Here is a 22309-nt window from a genome sequence, read left to right as displayed (position 1 = left end):
TCCTCTTAGACAGGATGTTTGACTGTACTTGTACTGTAATACATGCTACTGTTTGACTGTACTTGTACTGTAATACATGCTACTGCACTTGTACTGTAATACATGCTACTGTGTGACTGTACTTGTACTGTAATACATGCTACTGTTTGACTGTACTTGTACTGTAATACATGCTACTGTGTGACTGTACTTGTACTGTAATACATGCTACTGCACTTGTACTGTAATACATGCTACTGTGTGACTGTACTTGTACTGTAATACATGCTACTGTTTGACTGTACTTGTACTGTAATACATGCTACTGTTTGACTGTACCTGTACTCTAACATTCTATCTAATAAATATATTCATTCATTCATTCATATAAATATATTCATTCGGAAAACAACTGTTATTTAAATGAGGGGGCGGGTCTTGAGCGTGTCTTGGGTTGAACTGTTCGCCTATTGGTTGATAAACAACGAGTTCCGTCTCCACGGCTTGCGTGAGAGCTCCAGCGACGTCACCAGAGAACCTGAGTCGATCAACCAATAGCGATCAGTTCAACCCAATGCATACTTAAGACCGCCCCCTCATTTGAATACATGTTTTTGTCTGCACCATGAAAGGAAAATGAGAGCAGAGCGCTTTTATTGATTTATTGATATGCAATTATATTTCTATATTTATTTAGGTATTTATTCACGCATATATTTTACATTTTTGAATCTTGTCTTATATTGTGGATGGAGGTACGGAGCCCCTTAAATATATTAACATAGAAAAAAGAAAGCAGGAAATGAACTTCCGGGTTAATTCTTGCCGCTTCCCGTCACGTGACCTGTCGGCTCGCTTTGGGACGCGCGTCTTTCCCCTTTGGCGGGTAACCGGGTTTCTGCAGACCCAGAAGCGGCGCTTTGTCTCGGTGCAGGATGGCTGACTGGTCCAGGGACCGAGCACGTGACATTTGGTGAGGGATCGATATTTTACATCGTCTCTATTGATTCTTTTTCCACCATAACGAAAGTCGTTCGTTGGTATTCGTGTTTTCAAATCAGCACGTACCTGACTGTTACGTTTGGCTATTCCGAGTTAATATTTAATGAAATGTAACGAAGCTAGAATGTTTATTTATTCATTTTTTGTGCCGATAGAGCAGTCCGGTCCATCCATCGATCCAGCGTCTCGTAGTTTCCTCTCTCTCGACCCGTCACGTGACCAGGCGGGGTCGCCGGTTAGCCGTTAGCTCTACCTCTGTTCCGAGATGCAACCGATAACACGAGGCCTGGTCACAAGTATCGCGATAAGACGTTCGATTGGGCGGAGTCTCGCATAAAAGCTACAAACCTTAACCCATATCATCAAAAGATGCTTGTCTCAAATTGTAAAGCGCATTTATTGATAACAAACTGCATTTAGTGTTTACCAAACTAGGTCAGTACAAAGTATTCAGAATTCAAGTACACGGTTTAGTAGCAACTGCTAATCGCAAAACAGTAGTACAGCTAAATACTAATAAATACTGTCTGAACTAACGGCGTAAACTTACACTCGAATGAAACTTTGCATATTATGAGCTGGGTGATATATCGGATATACTCGATATATCGGATATACAGTAGTCCCTCATTTTCCGTGGGGGTTACGTTCCAAAAACAACCCGCAATAAGTGAAATCCGCAATGTAGTAATTTTTATTTTTTTTACAATTATTATACATGTACATAAATGTTTTAAGGCTGTAAAACCCCTCACCACACACTTTATACACGTTTAACAGTCAGGCATTAATCGAAATAGATTGTTTCAGTATTATAGAATGAAACCAAAGATCAAAACCTTTTCAGAACTAAACATTTGTTTGAGAAATATAAATATATAGTACGTACAGTAAACGTTTTCCTGTTCATAATGTTAAGGCGTGCAGGTCGAGGAAAGAGCCGCTTGGAGTGCAGAAGAACAAATATTCTACTCGTGCTGTCTTTAGCCTCTCATGCTGCTTTATTGGATAGCTTAGCACAGCGGAACGGCAGCGGCTACATGTATCAACAGGAAGAAACAAAACCCAAAAGGGACGTGACGTTTATGCTCCTACAAAATAAAAGCCTCTTTTTACACAGAGAATAAGAGCGCTATAAAACAAACGCTTAACAAATAAACATGATAGCTTTGAGAAATAACGAATTTAATTTTAATGATCAACCTACGAGGTTGAACACATGAGAAGTTATTAATAGCAACTCGCGCGTATTTCACAGTTCCTCCGGCTGCGCCTTCGTCTTGCGCCGTTTCAAGACGCGTTCAAGTGCAAAAAAAAATCTGAAAAATTGCATTAAAACTCTACGAAGCAGCGAAGTCGCAGAAGATGAACCGCATTATATCGAGGGACTACTGTACTCGACATATCGGATATACGCGATATATCGGATATACTGTGTAATAAACATCGTTTTGACATTTGAATGCTTAAATTAAATTCTTCACTGTCTTGCTTGTCGTACGAGTTCTGGCCCGTCTCAGTGGTCCTACCGCAGGAAGAGGCGTATCGATGGAAACCTGCAATCAGCTGGCAGTAAAAGAAACGGTGGCTCCGCTGACGGCTGCTCCAGCCGCGCCGACGTCAAGGATGCCAGGTAAGATAAACGGAGGCACTTTGTGTGCTATTTATTTCAATAGCTTGATTTTAAATTTAAATAGTGGGAATTGAGATTGTTAAAGTAAGATTGACAATAAATAAATAAATCTCTGAAAGTTAAAATGTTTTATTGTCTCTGTCCACTTTTTTAATTTACTCAACATAACGTAACAAAAGAAATTGGGGCTTAATATTCATCGAAACAACTTTTTTGGTAAAATTGTCAGTAGTTTTTATGGACAAATCAACAGAACTTAGCAGAAAGAAAATACCGTATTTTCACGACCATTAGACACACGTAAAAGTCTTAAATTATCTTAAAAATGTGCCGAACGCCCTATCGTACCGGTGCTGTCCTTCACCATAGTATTATGGTCAGGACCCTCGTGGAGTGATACGTACCGATGCTGTCCTTCACCATAGTATTATAGTCAGGAGCCTCGCGGAGTGATACGTACCGGTGCTGTCCTTCAACATAGTATTATAGTCAGGAGGCTCGCGGAGTGATACGTACCGGTGCTGCGCTTCACCATAGTATTATGGTGTGCTGATGGAAATAGAGCAGCGGAGAGAGAATCCAGCATTAATGAATCAATGGAGGAAGAGGAGGAAGCAAGAAGAAGACCTGCAGCAACTCGGCTCCTGTGATCTGCGACTCCGTGCACGCCGATCTCACCGATACGGTCTAAACCGAAGTGAAGCTAGCTAACTAGCAAGCTGACTAGCTTATCATCGTCATCCCCGGTGGATTAACCAAAGAACTGCAACCGTTCAACGTTAAACTGCGAGCTGCGTGGGAGCGCTGGAGAACAGACGGAGAACACAGTTTCACTCGGAGTGGAAGGCAGCGCAGCGCCACCGTTAGTGAATGGAGGGTAGATGCTAGGGCTAACTGTCTGCTAGCATTGTTGTTCGAGCCTTCGCAGAAGCCGGTATCATTTCTGAGGCGCCGCACGGCACGGAAAGTGACTGACGATGAAGAAAGGGAAGCCGGCAAAAAAAGCTGTATCAAACTCAGTTTTGCTCCTGCTCTATTTTGCGCAGCTATCATGCCGGCGCCTTTTGAGCCAGCACGCCCTTTGTATGTTTAAAATACCGAAAAAGCAGCCGTTAATGAGACAGCGCCGAATCAGCAGGTGCGTCATAAAGTAGTGAGAATACGGTACCAACGTATAACAAGCAGGTCAAAAGTATTTCAGGGGGCCAGGCCCCGCCCCGCCTCGCCGCTTCACCCTATACACCTTACTGCAGCTACAATTCTGAGGAATGCCACATTCAGATGTTGTAAAGCAGGGCTGCCCATTATGTTCGACCGGTTGATGACATATTGTTTGATTGACATGCAGGGCAGCCAGTCACATGACAACTTGTTCTTTCTGACCTTCAGGTCACCGCACATGCGCAGAAAGGTGCTAAGCACAGCGGAAGTAAAGCTAGTCAGGCGGTATCTCCGGTTTTAAGCCCCGCCTTCTTCTTTAATACTAAAAAAGTTTATCACCATTGCTGGACCGAGTAAGAAGGCGAAAACATTTCACTTTCATACGGAATGGGAGGTGGAATCTTTTTCACGATTTCGTTTTCCACGTGCGTTTGCCTGATCTGCCATTCTACCATCGCATTTACGAAGAAGGGAAATGTGGAGCGCCATTTTCGGACTGTTCATGGGAAATACGACAACGACTTTCCCCCGAAAAGCGAGCTGAGAAAAAGAAAAGTTAACGAATTAAAATCCCAGTTGTCCGGACAGCGGTCATTTTTCACGCAACATACTTCAAAAGCAAAAGCCGCCACCGAGGCATCGTTCTGCGTGAGTCACGTCATCATTACGAACAAGGAGTCCTTCCAAGACGGAGAGATGGTGAAAGAGGCGTTCGTTAAAGCAGCGGACTCGTTGTTCCGAGACTTTAAAAGCAAGGCCGAGATATTATCCTCAATCAAAGCTCTGCTGTCCAGAAGTCCAGTTACACGGCGCTGTGGAGCCACGCTGAGGATGGAACCAGCAGATGTGGACGGACGTCAGAGATTGAGAGTGTTTCTCACTGCAGCTGGACGAATCTACTGACCTGAGTGACACAGCCCAGATGTGCGTTTTTATTCGTTTGGTGTTTAGTGATCTCACTGCAAAAGAGGAGCTATTAAAGAACACGTACGAGGAGAGGACATATTTCTGTCGTTTAAAAACTTTATTGAGAAAACTCAGCTTCCACTGCACAAATCGGTGTCCATCACCACGGACGGAGCGCCCGCAATGATTGGAAGCGTCAATGGATTTATTGCCGAGTGCAGGGAGGACGACGCTTTCCCAGACTTCTTGAATTACCATTGCATAAAAAACCAACAAGCGTTATGCGCTAAAATCCTTAACATGAAAGAGATCATGGATGTGGCAACGAAGATCGCCTGATCTCTCCAAAGACGTTCACATCTGTAGAAGGCTGTCTGCAACTCTCTGAGTTGTTGCTACATCCTGATGTGAGATGGCCGAGTCGAGGGAAATTTCTGCAAAGATTCCGAGAGCTCTATCCGGAGATGAAGGAGTTTTTCTGTGAAGCAACTAAATGACGCTCAGTGGCTGTTGGACTTGCCGTTTTTAACCGATCTGACAAACATGCTGAACGATCTTAATCTAGAGCTGCAAGGAAAAGACCAAACAGTGATTAACATGATCAGCTCAGTTAATGCGTTCAAACTAAAGATGAAATATCACTCCTCAAAGCTCCAGCGCCATGATTTGGCTCATTTCCAGAACTGGAGACGCGAGGGAAGGCCTGTGTGCAGCTTGATGGCGCTCGCTACACGGAGCAGATCGACAATTGTCTGTCAGAGTTTCACAATCGCTTTCAAGACTTGTCTCTGATGGAGCCAGTCGCTACATTCATGTGCTTTCCTTTTAGGAAGATGCTGATGTTGATTCACTCGCATCAAAAATAGCAACACTGCTTCACCTGAACTCTTCTGGAGAGGAAAATGAGATTTAGACTCTTCAAGCCGACATCGAACTGAAGTCGAGACCCAGTTCTGGAGGAAACGTCCCCCAACATGAGGACATGTGCTGCAAAACATGAGGACATGGGCCGCCTCCTTCACTGCATTACTCGGCTCCACTTATTTATGCGAGTCAGCCTTTCCCCACATGAACATCATTCAGTCCAAGCACCGTTCCACCAGACCGATGAACATTTGGAAGCGTGCTTGAGGCTGAGTCAGCAGCTACTGTCCGGACTACGCATCCCTGATTCAAGTCAATGCAAGTCATCAAAGTAAACTGATGTAAATACAAAAGAACTTCATAGTTAATTAAATTGTGCTGCGGTTACGCAGGGTACATCAGCATACATTGTAAATAAAGAATCCTCCATATATTTGAAAATACTTCTATGTTTAGCATTTCTTTAGTGTGTAGATCTTTGTGACTTGGTCATTTTAAGAGTAGCTCGCATGCTGAAAAAGTGTGGGCACCCCAGTTGTAAAGTCTTCCTGGGGTGTATCAGAAGGAGGAGGAGGAGGAGACTTCATCATCTGATGCAACCCACCTGCGACTCGATGCCTCAACGACCAAGCGGTTGTTTATAGATTGTTGTAGAACAAAGACGCCCCCCCTGTCGACTTCAGATTTAAGGGGCTGGAGTTGGGCAGGTGTTCCAGGTTGCTGTTGGGTGATGCGCCTGCGATGGTCCGGCGACACTGACGACCTCTGCAGGGGGGGCCACAGCAGACTGGACTGGATCATGTAGCATCGGCGGGACACGCCTTTGACTACTCTGTCAGCCAGTGTCCTGTTTACGCTGCAGCTCTAGAAAAGCACTTCATATTAAGAGAGAAACATTTTATCAGGAATGGGCCATGGCCAGAAAGAACATTGCCTGTCCAAGATACAGCTGAGGACAAATTTGATGCAGAGACGAAGATGTCATCAGTTCTAATGTGTGAGCTCATGGGCTGGAGGGTTTGGGTTGGGGGAAGTGCGTTGGCTCGCCCTGAAGCGAGAGACACCCCTGGTGAGACCTTAGGATGGCCTTTAAGGTCTCCTCGCCCAAAGCCATCTCCAGACGATGGCTACGCAAAGACCTCAGACCGGTTTGGTAGTCGCCACGTGGACGGTACCTGTATTCATCAAGAGTGCATCTTGGAGAGCGTTCCTGTAAGTAGATCCAGACCGTCTAACAGCTCGGGGCCTCCCTGTGCACCGGTGCAATGATATTACACACCTGCCCTACCCAGGTATTCTCATTACGCTCACCTGGAGAAACGCGACACACTGTCCCTCAACGGGGCCGGCGGCTTCTGGAGATCTCCAAAACGCTGAGCTGCATTCATGCTAGAAATGTTGATGAAAGGGGCAGTGGTTCAGGCATGTGGAAATCTTGCTGTCGCCATGGTTACATTTCCGCTTGTGATGATGATGAATATATTTATTAGATAGAATGTTAGAGTACAAGTACAGTCACACAGTAGCATGTATTACAGTACAAATACCGTCAAACATCCTGTCTAAGAGGAGCATTTCAAAAAAGCCCTTGCGGGCTTGTTTCCGTTGAAAGTCCTTCGTACATAAATCATCCACAAAAAACAATACAAATAAAAATAAATCCAATATTAAATTACGCAATTGATGCAACGTAACATTAGAAAGACAAAAATAAAAAGTTATTACACCGCCAGTGCAAACTAACAATTAATCTAAAATAAATTACACCTCTGATGCAAAATGACAATAAATAACTTACATAAATTACAATAAATTACTAAAGCAATTAATACGTGCAACATCGGTGGACAAAAAAAAGGTGGGGGGGTTTGACCCGGAGAGAGTCGTGATGACTATCTCCGTTTCTGTCCCCCTAAAAGGTGTATTTTTAGGGCCTTTTTGAAGGAGGCCAAAGAGGTGCATGTTTTGAGGGCAGGAGTCAAACAGTTCCACCCTTGGGTGGCAGTATTGTAGAAAGATGATTTACCCATGTTAGTCCTGTAGGAGGGGGTAATCAGGTTGTTGTTTGAGCTCCCTCTAGTGTTGTGGCTGTGGGTGTCACTAAATCTGTGGAGGTGTTCCGTCAGGTATGCAGGGATTGAGGGGACTGAGGGCAGAGCTGCATTGACTATTTTAAATGCCAATCCCATTTTGAGTTGTTTAACCCTGTCTTCTACCCTGAGCCATTTTAGGCTAGCAAAATGTCCAGGAAGAAGGTGGGTCATGGGCCCCAGATTGAGGAGTAGCCGAATCAGTTTGTTTTGGGAGGTTTGGAGCCTGGTTTTCAGGGACACTTTGATGTTGGAATACCAGGAGGTGCTAGCATAGTCAAAGAGGGGCTGAACGAGGGCTGCAGCAAGCGTCCGGAGAGCACTTTTGTTGACAAAAGCAGACATTCTGCCCAAAAATCTTGTTCTCTGATTGACTTTTTTGATCACCTTAGTTGCCATACTATCGCCAGACAGGTATTTGTCAAGAACACAGCCCAAATAGGTAATCTCTTCTTTGCTGGAGATGACTGTATTATCGACTGTGACCTTGAAATCATTAACATTTATCTCACGTAGAGAGTGTTTAGACCCAAAAAGAATCGATTCGGTTTTACCAAGATGTAGTGACAGTTTGTTATCAGTAAGCCAAGTACGGATTCTGGTGAGCTCAGAGCTGAGAGCCTCCTCAACCTGCACTTTGTCCTCTCCCGAAATCAGGAGTGCTGAGTCATCAGCAAACAGGAACAATTTGCAGTTACAGGCAGCATTCATGTCGTTAATGTATAGGAGGAACAGTAACGGTCCTAGAATGCTGCCTTGAGGAACCCCGCAGCTTACCGGGAGGGACGAGGACAAGGTTCCGTTTATGTCTACCATTTGTTCTCGTCCCTCAAGGTACGATTTCATCCAGTTTGTTGATGTGCTATCAAAACCAATCGCCCCTAGTTTATTCAATAGGATTGAATGGTTAACGGTGTCAAAGGCCTTCTGGAGGTCCAGCATAACCATGCCGCAATACTTGCCCGAGTCTACTTCACGCTTAATGTAGTCGGTCAGATATATGAGGCATGTGTCAGTGGAGTGGGATGTTCTGAAGCCCGATTGGAATTCAAAGAGCAGGCTATGCTCAGCGAGGTAGCGGTTGATTTGCTCCTGGATTATTCTCTCCATAACCTTTGAGATGGAACAAAGGATGGAAACAGGGCGGTAGTTGCCAGGTTCTAATTTGTTTCCTTTTTTATACAGAGGGATAACCCGCGCAGTCTTGAATTCCTGTGGGACGTGGCACTGATTGATGGATAAATTTATCAGATGGGTTACCACGGGGGCGATAGAGACAGCTGCGTCTCTGAGGAACCGGGTGGGTATGTTGTCAAGGCCTGTGGCCTTGTTAGGTTGAAGGGCAATTAGTTGTTTTAGCACATCAACGGTATTTACAGGTGTGAAAGAGAAAGTGTCCTTTTTGGCACCGAGCTTCTCATAGTGAGTTTGGATGTGGTCAGAACCGTACAGACCTGAATGCGGGGGGAGTTTGCTGACCAACAGGGTGGCAATAGTGGTGAAAAAGCTGTTAAAACAATTTGCTACCACCAACCTGTCGGTCTGGAGCGAACCACTTGAGTTAATGCAGAAATTTCTGGTTTTTGTTTGGAGTCTGTTGCTGCAGCCTAATTGTTTTAGGGCCTCCCACAGTTTTTGTGGGTTGCTTTTGTTTGCCTCAATGTTCTCATTTAAGAAATTCTTTTTGGCATTTTTTATCATTTTGTTGACCTCATTGCGTAGTTTTCTGCTTTTTTCAAGTAGTTCCTCGTTGTTGGTTTTTCTGTACTCAGAGTAACATTTGTTTCTGAGCTTGATGGCATTCAATATTTCCCCCTTCATCCAAGGTTCTGTACGGGCTCTGACCCGAACAGCTGTTATGGGTGCTATCTTATCGATTACGGACAGAAATGCAGATTTAAAGGAAGACCAGGTCCCCTCGACAGAGGCGGAGTTTAAAGTTTCAGACCAATCAGTTTCCTCCAGCGCTGTTGTTAGAGCTTCTGGGGAGTAATGCTTCATGGTTCTGCAGTTTATTGTGGTATGACAATGGGCTGCAGGTCTATGAATTTTACGAGTGCAGAAGATCATGTTGTGATCACTTAGATTGCACTCGATGACACCACTGTTTTTGATTCTAGATTTGTCCGATGTCAGGATTAGGTCTATGATGGTTCTAGAGGTGGTGCTTACCCTTGTAAATTGCTGAATCAGCTGGGTAAAGTTATGCAGATTACAGAAGCTGCTGAAGGATTTGAAAGTCGGGGTGTCTTTCCGAAGGACATTGGTGTTATAATCTCCTATCAGAATGACCTCCGAGCTTCCCAAGCCGATCACATGCTTCTCCAATAAATCATAGAATGAATAGACCCTTTGTCGATGGTCAACCCCCCAATTGTTCTCCCTCCTTGCTGTCGCGCTCTAGCTGCCAGCATAAAAAGATGTGTAGAGGAAAAGATGATAGAATACACAGCCCATATTATCACCGAGGCAAACCCGACTCCTGGGGGGGGGGGGCACAAATAGACCCATCGTGCTTCTGAACAGTTTAACAAAGCAAGGAGGGATGAGAGTCCCTCAGCCTGGGAGCGAACTGACCTGAGACCTGAAGGAGTATCTCCCCATCGTCATCGTCAGAACGGGCTTGAGCGGAAGCTGCAGCAGGTCAAGCAGCTTCACAACACATCTTCTGTCTCGCGGCCATGACTGGCTCCATCGTCCAGGAAGTCCATGTTATCGCATCCAGGAAGTCCATGTTATCTCATCCAGGAAGTCCATGCTATCGCATCCAGGAAGTCCATGTTATCTCATCCAGGAAGTCCATGCTATCGCATCCAGGAAGTCCATGTTATCGCATCCAGGAAGTCCATGCTATCGCATCCAGGAAGTCCATGTTATCTCATCCAGGAAGTCCATGCTATCGCATCCAGGAAGTCCATGTTATCTCATCCAGGAAGTCCATGCTATCGCATCCAGGAAGTCCGTGTTATCGCATCCAGGAAGTCTGTGTTATCGCATCCAGGAAGTCTGTGTTATCTCATCCAGGAAGTCCGTGTTATCTCACCCAGGAAGTCTGTGTTATCTCGTCCGGGAAGTCCGTGTTATCTCATCCAGGAAGTCTGTGTTATCTCGTCCGGGAAGTCCGTGTTATCTCATCCAGGAAGTCCGTGTTATCTCATCCAGGAAGTCTGTGTTATCTCATCCAGGAAGTCTGTGTTATCTCGTCCGGGAAGTCCGTGTTATCTCATCCAGGAAGTCCGTGTTATCTCATCCAGGAAGTCTGTGTTATCTCATCCAGGAAGTCTGTGTTATCTCGTCCGGGAAGTCTGTGTTATCTTGTCCGGGAAGTCCGTGTTATCTCATCCAGGAAGTCCGTGTTATCTCATCCAGGAAGTCTGTGTTATCTCATCCAGGAAGTCTGTGTTATCTCATCCAGGAAGTCTGTGTTATCTCATCCAGGAAGTCCGTGTTATCTCATCCAGGAAGTCTGTGTTATCTCATCCAGGAAGTCTGTGTTATCTCATCGAGGAAGTCCGTGTTATCTCATCCAGGAAGTCCGTGTTATCTCGTCCGGGAAGTCTGTGTTATCTCATCCAGGAAGTCCATGTTATCGCATCCAGGAAGTCCATGTTATCGCATCCAGGAAGTCCGTGTTATCTCATCCAGGAAGTCCGTGTTATCTCGTCCGGGAAGTTGCAGTCAGGCTGAGAATGGAACCTGAAGCAGAATGCTAGGGATAGGGTAGACATGGAATGCCCTGGAACATGTATGGGAAATATAAAGCCGGAAAGGTTTGGTCAGCTGGTGGGCGTGGCCAACAGCCGCAACCCTGAGGAAGGAGGAGGAAGGACAATGTTTGTTTCATGAGCGTCTCCGTGTGGATTAGTGCCTCAAAGTTTAGTGCAATTAAAGAGCGCCACACAGGACATGTCAGAAACCGCCCCCCCCAGCGCAAACCGCCCCCCCCCCCACCACCACATGCACTAAGCTACCGCTGCTATTCCATAAGGAAACAGAGTTTATTGTTAAGACATTCATTTTGTTCATTACTCCGTGTTAAATTGTTGCGATGCCACGTTCCGAGAATCAGCGGAGCGGGGTGCGAATTTAAGACGGTAAATATTACAACGTAAAAGTTTAGAATTTGTTTACGATGATCTGTGAAACTCTGGAATAAAAGGCCTGTTAGAAAGACTACTCCTGTTTGGTGACTCCCTGCAGTGTGTGTGTGCGTGTGTGTGTGTGCGTGTGTGCGTGTGTGTGTGTGTGCGTGTGTGTGTGTGTGTGTGTTTGTGCGTGTGTGCGTGTGTGTGTGTGTGTGTGCGTGCGCAGACAGGATCTGAAGACCTTGTGTGACGAGGCAAACTGAGAAGCCACTGAAGCTGTCCTCACTGAAACAGCGTTTAGACGTGATGTGATCTGCTTCGTGTCGCGGTGCTCCAGCCTGTATTCAGGAGGACGAGTTACCCCCCCCCCCCCCCCCGTTCCTACCCTAACCATTGGACCCGTGCTGTGAACCCTGACCCTAACCATTGGACCCGTGCTGTGATGTGATCTGCCTGTATTCGCGTTAGCTTTGCTCGCGTTGGACTCTGAATTCCTGTTTCTTATGTCCCTAGTTTCACAACGCCTGAGAGCACAAGCCCAGTGTCTCGCTGCGGCAAGCGTTCTGACTGGGGCAGCCAGGTGGAGGAAGAGGAGATGAGGAAGGGCATGCGGTAAGCAGGTCGGCCGGGGGCTTCGCTCAATCGTTCCATCCTCCCTGAGCACCGACCTCCACTCTCTGATCTACAGCTACAGGAGGAGGATACTGGCCCCCGAGGTCGCCCAGAGAGAGAGAAAAACGTCCTCCGGCTCTTCTGGCAGGTGCGTCATGTTTGTTTAGGAGCTTCAGAGTGACCGGGGGCGGGGGGGGCCATGAAGGGGAATCGACAGTCTGGAGGAGCAGAAGTTCTTACGCTCCACAGGTAGGAGGTGAGTTAGAGGAGAAGGAGAAGTTCTTACGCTCCACAGGTAGGAGGTGAGTTAGAGGAGAAGGAGAAGTTCTTACGCTCCACAGGTAGGAGGTGAGTTAGAGGAGAAGGAGAAGTTCTTACGCTCCACAGGTAGGAGGTGAGTTAGAGGAGAAGAAGAAGTTCTTGCGCTCCACAGGTAGGAGGTGAGTTAGAGGAGAAGGAGAAGTTCTTACGCTCCACAGGTAGGAGGTGAGTTACAGGAGAAGGAGAAGTTCTTACGCTCCACAGGTAGGAGGTGAGTTAGAGGAGAAGGAGAAGTTCTTACGCTCCACAGGTAGGAGGTGAGTTAGAGGAGAAGGAGAAGTTCTTACGCTCCACAGGTAGGAGGTGAGTTAGAGGAGAAGGAGAAGTTCTTACGCTCCACAGGTAGGAGGTGAGTTAGAGGAGAAGGAGAAGTTCTTACGCTCCACAGGTAGGAGGTGAGTTAGAGGAGAAGGAGAAGTTCTTACGCTCCACAGGTAGGAGGTGAGTTAGAGGAGAAGGAGAAGTTCCTACGCTCCACAGGTAGTCGAGTAGCTCTTTGGGGGGGGGGGGGGGGGACACTGAACCCAGATTATGAAACCAACACGATGCATGTTAACTGCGTACTACTTGCAGTAAAATTGAATGCTATTAATACAAATGTCCCCCTAACCCATAAGCATTTTTATTTTTAATCTACGTCGCTCTCCCGTGTTGCCTTTCAGAATACAAGGAAACACTTAAATCACACGATCAAAATCTCGAGTTAAATATTCCAGTTCTTTGTTAATCCCATTGTCTGATTCATTAAGAGCAAAATAATGTAAAAACAATCAGAGGGATATGAAATGATTCACTCATTGAGGACTATATTCAGAACCAAAGTGACACCAGATCAGGGGCGGAGCCAACTTGTCTAAACGTCCTCCAGGACAGGCGTAACCTATTTATTCCCTGCAACCTGCCGGCCGTTCTGGGTGTTCCATTCTGGAGCAGCTTCTTTGGGCTCTGCATCCGGTCTCATGACACCGCTGGACACCCCCGGGCACCCCCGGGCACTGGCCGAGGGTCTTACACTCTGGTTATTTGCTTGCTTTCACGTTTTCGAGCAGCGTATATAGAAAGGTTTTATTGCTTGACGGACGCATGCGGTCTGAGTGATAACCATGTCTGCTGCAGCTGTGATTCCAGAGAGGGCGAAAACATGGAGACGGATGAGGCTGTGTTGCTACGACGACAAAAGCAGATCAATTACGGCAAGAACACGCTGGCCTACGACAGATATGTTAACGAGGTTCCAAGGTAGGTCCACGCAATCACATTTGCACTTAGTCCCTATCTGCCTGAGACTATCACTGAAGTTATAGTAGAAAGTACCTCTGGGGTACAAAAGGATGTGACATGAATACTGGCAGTATCACATAAATAGGTAACAGAGCAGCTAGTGGCCTCCCTACTATGTTGCACAACAACAATCCCTTTGTCTTCACACTGCAGCACGAGGAAGTCCTCCAGAACTTGAATCTTCATCATATGTGTTGCATAGCAATCCTATTCTGTTACTGAAAATCAGGAAGAGGTCCTTGATCCAGATCCAGGGACGCCATTATTATCACCATGAGGTGGTTTCCACTCAACTGCATCAGAACTTCCCACAAACCTTCAGTCATACCGCCAAAACGCTGAAGCTGGAATATCTGTCGTATTGATCTAAATCGTCTCTCAAATAACTAGAAGCATAAAAGGACGACGCATGTAAGCAGTTAAAATGAAGACGCAGCTGCATCAAGACTGACTGTAGGAACTGGAATCAAAATGTAGATCCTTCAATTCCTGGAGGGCACCAGTAAGGGCTTTACCTGAGGCCTATGACGGCAGTCGGCCACTAGAGGGCACCAGTAAGGGCTTTACCTAAGGCCTATGACGGCAGTCGGCCACTAGAGGGCACCAGTAGGGGCTTTACCTGAGGCCTATGACGGCAGTCGGCCACTAGAGGGCACCAGTAGGGGCTTTACCTGAGGCCTGTGACGGCAGTCGGCCACTAGAGGGCACCAGTAAGGGCTTTACCTGAGGCCTATGACGGCAGTCGGCCACTAGAGGGCACCAGTAGGGGCTTTACCTGAGGCCTATGACGGCAGTCGGCCACTAGAGGGCACCGGTAAGGGCTTTACCTGAGGCCTATGACGGCAGTCGGCCACTAGAGGGCACCAGTAGGGGCTTTACCTGAGGCCTGTGACGGCAGTCGGCCACTAGAGCGCACCAGTAAGGCCTTTACCTGAGGCCTATGACGGCAGTCGGCCACTAGAGGGCACCAGTAGGGGCTTTACCTGAGGCTTTTAATCTTTTTTCCAGTACAAACAGGAAGGAAGCCTTAATAAAAGTATGCCATCTATTACAAAATAAAACTGCTTACACAAACCGGGGAAACCCCGGAGGAGAGAACCGTACTGGGACAGGCAAGAAGAGCATAACGGGCGTGGGAGGTGATGACCGGGCCCCAGGTTCAGTGAGGAAGGGCGTTGGTTCACGAATCAGAAGAAGGCAGCAGAGACCGGATCGCCAGAAGGCAACACTCACCTGGTCTGTCTCGCCCTTTCTTTAAGACACATGCGTCGGCCAGGTGTCCACCCAAAGACTCCCAATAAGTTCAGGAAGTACAGCCGTCGCTCGTGGGACCAGCAGATCAAATTATGGAAGGTCAAGCTACATGCCTGGGACCCCCCCACAGGAGAAGGCCAAGACAAAGTTCTGGAGAGCAGGTAGGCGATGATGGGCGTGTAAACGTGTCTCCGCTTCCTGGACTGCTGTCGCCCAAGGTCACCTTGTCACCTGTTCCTGCAGAGACGAGCTGGATCTGGACGATATTATGGACATTCAGCTGGACTTCCCTGACCTGCCAGAGTCCCCTGAGCTGGCGGCCTCGCTCGCCCCTCCTGGACTTCAGGTGAGTGTTTCCTTAAATTGTAACGTATCTAAAGTTCAGACAAGCTTCTGGTTGAGACTTCAGCGCCGATGGTCGATGCAAGCTGGGGCGGGCTCCGGCAGAGAACTGGTCGTAGGGTTTCACTATGGGGGGGGGCAGATGGAGTAATACGAATATAACCTCGAGCCAGGAAACCATTCTGGAACTGAAGAGAGGTAATAGTCGTAATAATAGGGCACCAGACCATAATAAGCACTGTACGAAGAGAAAGGTCGAAGTCGTACAAGAGTAAGTGGAGAAAAGTCTTTGCATTTTGCTTTTCATATCAATAATTGCACTTTAAATCAGTTGTAAATTAAAGCTCTGTTTCAGGCGGTCTGACCTCCCCCCCCCCCCCCAATTGGGTCAGCTAGTTCACTAAAGAGAAGCCTTAAGAATGATCAGTTTTAGTTCTTCGTATTCCAGAATTTCCTTCTGGATCAATAAAACATATCTGCCTGTTTCGTTTGACGTGTTTCGCTGCTGTTTCGTGGCCGACACATTAAAGTTAATTTATGCTTTGCTTTTTTATTTTTTATTATTCATTATTATTACCTAACCAAAAACGAGATGCCCTATTCCAATATCTGTAAGACATTCCTGGAATAGCATTAGGTGGGTAGTTCACCGGTCCCCAACCACCGGTACCGGGACGTGGCCGGTACCGGACGTGGCCCGGTACCGGTGGTTGGGTGGTTGGGTGCCGGTGGTTGGGGACCGGTGGTTGGGGACCGGTGGTTGGGGACCGGTGGTTGGGTACCGGTGGTTGGGTACCGGTGGTTGGGTACCGGTGGTTGGGTACCGGTGGTTGGGGACCGGTGGTTGGGGACCGGTGGTTGGGGACCGGTGGTTGGGTACCGGTGGTTGGGGACCGGTGGTTGGGGACCGGTGGTTGGGGACCGCTGGTTGGGGACCGGTGGTTGGGTACCGGTGGTTGGGGACCGGTGGTTGGGTACCGGTGGTTGGGTACCGGTGGTTGGGGACCGCTGGTTGGGGACCGCTGGTTGGGGACACTTCAACTCTACAGAGCTTAAAGATCGCGTATCCTGATTAGGAGATTTTACCGTTTTTAAATGTAACTAGAAAAGCACTCAGAGAGCACAGACCTCCCCCAAGCAGCTCGTCCCCCTCCTAACCGGATCTACAGCGTCCAGATGGTGATCGGGATCAGCACCAGAAGGTTCTAGATCTACAGCGTCCACATGGTGATCTGGATCAGCACCAGAAGGTTCTAGATTGTTCTCGGTGTCTTTATCCACCAACATGAAAAGTCAAAGTGAATCAGAGCTGATTCTTGAATCCATAAATGTGTTAACGTCACTCTGGATCTGATCCAGATGAAATTCGGTGGTGACGCCTCCCACTGCGCTACCTCTACCCCTGTTCTGAGTCCTCATAAAGAACCTGATGCACTCTCTTTCTCAGGATGAAGACTATTTGGGGACTCCAGTCAAACTCCAGAGGACGGGGGGCACAGGGAGCCCTGACGTGGCCTAGACGGGATTCAGCCCCCCCCCCCCCCCACACACACACACACTCACTAGCCGGTAGCTTGAGGGATGCTGTTCTTGGTACAAATGTTTGGTACATACTCGCTCACGTTTAGACTGTTTGGGTTGTTTTTTGCCCCCCCATCGTTCATCACAAACGTTAGATTACGTCCTCCGTAGAATGGGCCGGTGGATGGAGCGACCGCAGTAAAACAGCAAGAGACGTTCAGTACTTTGTCCTTTGATCATTCTGGAGCCGATGGTTCGTATATATATTTCATCTTTTAATACAATGTTCCTGTCTTTCTTGCCACTTTGTCCTCTGCAAAGAATTTCAAATAAAAGAAACAAACTTGCTTATGTTTAATGACGATATTTTCACTGTCATTTGGGGACGGTCATGTCTACTGAAATAAAAAGGTTTCGCTCGTGTTCCTGTTCACATTTCTTTAGCCTAATAGCATAAACTAGCTTAAGTCTTAGCCCGAACGGGTCTGGCGGCGCCTTGCATGGCAGCAGTCGCCCGCTGGAGGGTGAACGTGAGGCCTGATTGTAAAGCGCTTTATAAGTGCAGTCCATTCACTCGAGGGCAAAAACAAAGGGGTGGTTAGAGATCAAAGGAGAAGTGACACACACCAGCATGTCCTACTTGAGAACATGGAAAACAGGAAGTTCCCACTCCAGTACTTCCTGCGACCTCTTTCTGGTTGAGCGTGTACCCCCAGAGTCCTGGGAGAGCGACGCGTGCCCCCCAGAGTCCTGGGAGAGCGACGCGTGCCCCCCAGAGTCCTGGGAGGGTGACGCCTACCCCCGAGAGTCCTGGGAGGGCGACGCCTACCCCCGAGAGTCCTGGGAGGGCGACGCCTACCCCCCAGAGTCCTGGGAGGGCGACGCGTGCCCCCCAGAGTCCTGCGAGGGTGACACGTACCCCCCGGAGTCCTGGGAGGGTGACGCGTGCCCCCCAGAGTCCTGGGAGAGCGACGCGTACCCCCCAGAGTCCTGGGAGAGCGACGCGTGCCCCCCAGAGTCCTGGGAGAGCGACGCGTACCCCCCAGAGTCCTGGGAGGGTGACGCGTGCCCCCCAGAGTCCTGGGAGGGTGACGCGTGCCCCCCAGAGTCCTGGGAGAGCGACGCGTACCCCCCAGAGTCCTGGGAGAGCGACGCGTACGCCCCGGAGTCCTGGGAGGGCGACGCCTGCCCCCCGGAGTCCTGGGAGGGCGACGCCTGCCCCCCGGAGTCCTGGGAGAGCGACGCCTGCCCCCCGGAGTCCTGGGAGGGCGACGCCTGCCTCCCGGAGTCCTGGGAGGGCGACGCCTGCCCCCCGGAGTCCTGGGAGGGCGACGCCTGCCCCCCGGAGTCCTGGGAGGGCGACGCCTGCCCCCCGGAGTCCTGGGAGGGCGACGCCTGCCCCCCGGAGTCCTGGGAGGGCGACGCCTGCCCCCCAGAGTCCTGGGAGGGTGACTAAACAAACAGTTCATGAACACTCCTGGCCTGGCATCATGCCACAATAACGTGTTTACCGACATTCTTCTTTTGGCAACAAGAGATGGACAGACCTTAGACCGTCTTTGTGGTCTTGCTGCAGGTAACCTCGGTCTCCACTTTCCTGACAACACCGCCTTTGCTTGGACAAGTCTTTGCAATGAGTCCTGCTGGAGATACTTGTCCTTTAATAGAGCAATCGCTCCTTCCTTCACATTTGGCCTGCTACCCTGCCATTTTGGATCCCTCTGGAGCATACTGAGGGTTCTTCTCCTGCATACTGAGGGTTCTCCTGCCTACTGAGGGTTCTCCTCCTGCCTACTGAGGGTTCTCCTCCTGCCTACTGAGGTTTCTCCTCCTGCCTACTGAGAGTTCTCCTCCTGCCTACCGAGGGTTCTCCTGCATACTGAGGGTTCTCCTCCTGCCTACTGAGGGTTCTCCTCCTGCCTACTGAGGGTTCTATTCCGGCATACGGAGGGTTCTCCTGCAGACGGTGGAACAGGTGGTTGAGAGAGTCGTCCTATGATCGAGAGGTTGGCGGTTCGAGTCCCGGCTCGGGCACATGTGTACACTGTCGTTGTGTCCTTAGGCAAAACACTTCACCCACACTGCCTGTGTGAATGTCGGTGGGGGTCAGGAGGGCTGGTGGAACAGCCTCGCTCCTCTACCACTGAATAATGTAATACAATGTGAAGCGTCTTTGAGTATCCAGAAAAGAGCTTTATAAAATCAATGCAGTATTATTATACTGAGGGCTCTCCTGCCTACTGAGGGTTCTCAGCCCTGAAGGTGCCTGAACTTGACCTCTCCACCCATCCTCCAACCTCGGTGAGGTCTCCAGGGGGAAGTGAGCTGGGCACGAAAGGGCTTGAATTACTGTGAAAGGTAAATGATAAAGGGACAATGGGTGAGTAAAGATGATGTCTCTCTGAGGGTTATAAACGTTCTGATCCACTCAACCGGGCGGGGTTCTGATCCACTCAGCCGGGTCGGGGTTCTGATCCACGCGTGGCTCCAGCTCGACCCCCCCGGGAGTCCGATTGACAGAAATCACGGTTCAGTTTTCTTTTTCTTTTTCTCTCTTGCATATAGTTTTCTAAAGGTAGAAAAAAGGTCCAACTTTGAACAGGGTTGATGTGGGCACGAGGAAGATGTACAACGTTTATAACCTCCCAGAAACGAATCAACTTGGCTTGAAGACGTTTCACCTTCTGCTCTGACTGGTAGCGAATATTTATATATGAAATACCACGCGTGCTACCTTCACACCTTTGACTGTACTTGTACTGTAATACATGCTACTGTTTGACTACTTGTACTGCTCTAACATTAATAATATATTCATCTTCATCTTCATCACCACCCAGCAGCTCCCGCTAGCCGTCACACGTGGCCTGCAGGCGGGAGAATCTCCTGCAGCTTCTGGATGTGATGCCAGCGCCTTCATGCATCCACCGGGTCGGGGTTCTGATCCACTCAGCCGGGTCGGGGTTCTGATCCACGCGTGGCTCCAGCTCGACCCCCCCCAGGGAGTCCGAAATCACGGTTCGGTTTTCTTTTTCAGATGGAGAGACCTCCCGAAGCCTGGGGGCGGGGCCAGCCCGCCAGCCAACCGGGAGAGAGTTCTCAGCCGAGGAGACTCGCAGCTGAGGAGCAGCGTGCGTGGACGTGGACGCATGTGGAGCAGCAGAACCACGGAGGAGGTTCCGCTTCTACGGGCTGTGACCTCCAGTGAAGGCCCCGCGCGCACGCTCTCTGGGCTGATCGACGGACTCGCAGCTCGTTCGTTGAGATGCTCGTGCTCGTGATCGCGCTGTGCGCGGCTGACGGCGCGTTCTCTCAGATCCGCGACTCGGTGCGGGAGGAGGCGGGACGCGGCACGTTGGTGGGGAACCTCGCGGAGGACCTGGGCCTGTCCCCGCGCCGCTTCCAGGTGGTGCCCGGTTCCCGGTCCCCCTACCTGGAGGTGGACCTGGACACCGGGGCCCTGTCCACCAATGAGCGGCTGGACCGGGAGCAGATCTGCGGGCTCACCGTGGAGCTGTTCCTGGAGAACCCGCTGGAGCTGTTCCGCGTGGAAGTGGAGCTCGTGGACGTGAACGACAACCCGCCCAGCTTCCCGGAGGCAGACGTCACGGTGGAGATCTCCAAGAGCGCGTCTCCGGGCACGTGCTTCCCGCTGGAGAGCGCCTTCGACCCGGACGTGGGCTCCAACGCGCTGCGCACGTATGACGTCGCCAGCAACAGCTACTTCCACCTGGACGTGCAGACCCAGCCGGACGGAACCAGGTCCGCGGAGCTGGTTCTGGAGCAGCCTCTGGACCGGGAGCAGCAGGCGGCGCACCGGTACGTGCTGACCGCGGTGGACGGCGGCCAGCCGCCCTGGACCGGAACCGCCCTGCTGGTGGTCAAGGTGACGGACTCCAACGACAACGCGCCGGCGTTCGAGCAGCCGGTCTACACCGTGAGCCTCCCCGAGAACGCGCCCGCGGGCACGCTGGTCCTCCAGCTCAACGCGACCGACCGGGACGAGGGCCCGAACGGGGAGGTCCAGTACTCCTTCAGCAGCCACGCCCACAACCGCGTCAAGGAGCTGTTCAGCGTGGGCGCGCGCGCAGCTGGACTACGAGGAGAGCAGCCAGCATCAGGTCTTCGTCCAGGCCCGGGTCTTGGGTCCGAACGCGGTGCCCACGCACTGCAAGGTGCTCATCAGGGTCACCGACGTGAACGACAACGCGCCGGAAATCACCTTCAGCACCGTCACCGAGTCCGTCGGGGAAGGCGCCGCGCCCGGAACCGTCATCGCGCTGCTGAGCGTGATGGACCGGGACGCGGCGGACGACGGGCAGCTGGACGTGGAGGTCCTCGGTGAGGTCCCGTTCAGACTCAAGTCCTTGTTTGGGAGTGACCGTGGTCGCCCGGGGCAACGGGCAGCCGTCGCTCGCCAGCAGCAAGTCCATCCGGGACCGGGTGTCGGACGAGAACGACAACGCGCCCGCCTTCACGCAGCGCGTGTACGACGTGCACGTGACGGAGAACAACGTGCCCGGCGCGTACATCCACGCTGTGGCGGCTCTGGACCCGGACCTCGGGCCCAACGCGCTCATCAGCTACTCCATATTAGAGAGCGCCGTCCGGGACGTGTCCGTCCAAACCTACGTGTCCGTCGACGAGGAGACAGGCTTCCTGTACGCGCTGCGGTCCTTCGACTACGAGCAGCTGAAAGGCTTCGTCTTCGTGGTGCAGGCCCGGGACTCGGGGACCCCCGAGCTCGCGTCCAACGCCACGGTCAACGTCATCATAGTGGATCAGAACGACAACCCCCCCTTGGTGCTGGCCCCCCTGTGGAAGAACGGAACAGCCCTGCCCCGCTCAGCTGAGCCGGGCTACCTGGTGGCGCGCGTCGTCGCCATGGACACTACTCATGCAGCTCAAATCTAAACACTTGTGAAGCACTCAGGACAAAAGCGGCGTGCGTCGGCGGGTCAGCTCAACGGCCTGTCGGCCGGCGAGGGCCTACAACGCCGCTTGCGGCTTTAATTATTTATTGATGTTATTTAATTTAATTTATTATTTAATTGTATAAATTGTAGTTTAAGGATTAAAATTTCAGGCAAATTGATGCACTTCAAATATTTTCTGTTGCAGACTAAACAAATGGTAATAAAGTTATTCTTTGTTGTAAGTTCATCTATATTTCTTTCTTTTTCATATTTCTTTGTATGTTAAGGATACAAGAGTGTTTCTTTTGGGGGGGAGTGTTTTTTTCTTCCTGGGGGGGGGGC

General features: G+C 49.9%; 2 protein-coding genes across 3 annotated transcripts; both read left to right on the top strand.

Moving 5' to 3' along the window:
* The first annotated feature begins 812 nt into the window (after positions 1-812).
* Positions 813-17446, top strand: LOC137916062 (histone RNA hairpin-binding protein-like). 2 transcript variants are annotated; one of them, XM_068759181.1, is made up of 8 exons: positions 813-952; positions 2486-2614; positions 12234-12327; positions 12389-12480; positions 13770-13892; positions 15194-15349; positions 15432-15540; positions 16978-17446. In XM_068759181.1, the coding sequence occupies exons 1-8, from the start codon at positions 915-917 to the stop codon at positions 17047-17049; spliced, it is 813 nt and encodes a 270-aa protein (XP_068615282.1). In that variant the 5' UTR covers positions 813-914; the 3' UTR covers positions 17050-17446. The 2 variants fall into 2 exon arrangements, with proteins under 2 accessions (XP_068615282.1, XP_068615281.1); XM_068759180.1 differs by having other exon boundaries at positions 12234-12332; positions 12409-12480; positions 15432-15534.
* Positions 17447-20316: 2870 nt separating this feature from the next.
* On the top strand, positions 20317-21965 carry LOC137916060 (protocadherin-10-like). The gene is given in 3 exon segments (XM_068759177.1): positions 20317-21137; positions 21139-21423; positions 21425-21965. Coding segments are annotated over 3 exon segments (1647 nt in total).
* Positions 21966-22309: the final 344 nt, after the last annotated feature.

This window comes from Brachionichthys hirsutus, unplaced genomic scaffold (assembly GCF_040956055.1).
Source record: "Brachionichthys hirsutus isolate HB-005 unplaced genomic scaffold, CSIRO-AGI_Bhir_v1 contig_844, whole genome shotgun sequence".
NCBI lineage: Eukaryota > Metazoa > Chordata > Actinopteri > Lophiiformes > Brachionichthyidae > Brachionichthys > Brachionichthys hirsutus.
Note: the sequence above shows the minus strand (reverse complement) of the source record. Positions and strands in the feature narration are given on the sequence as shown.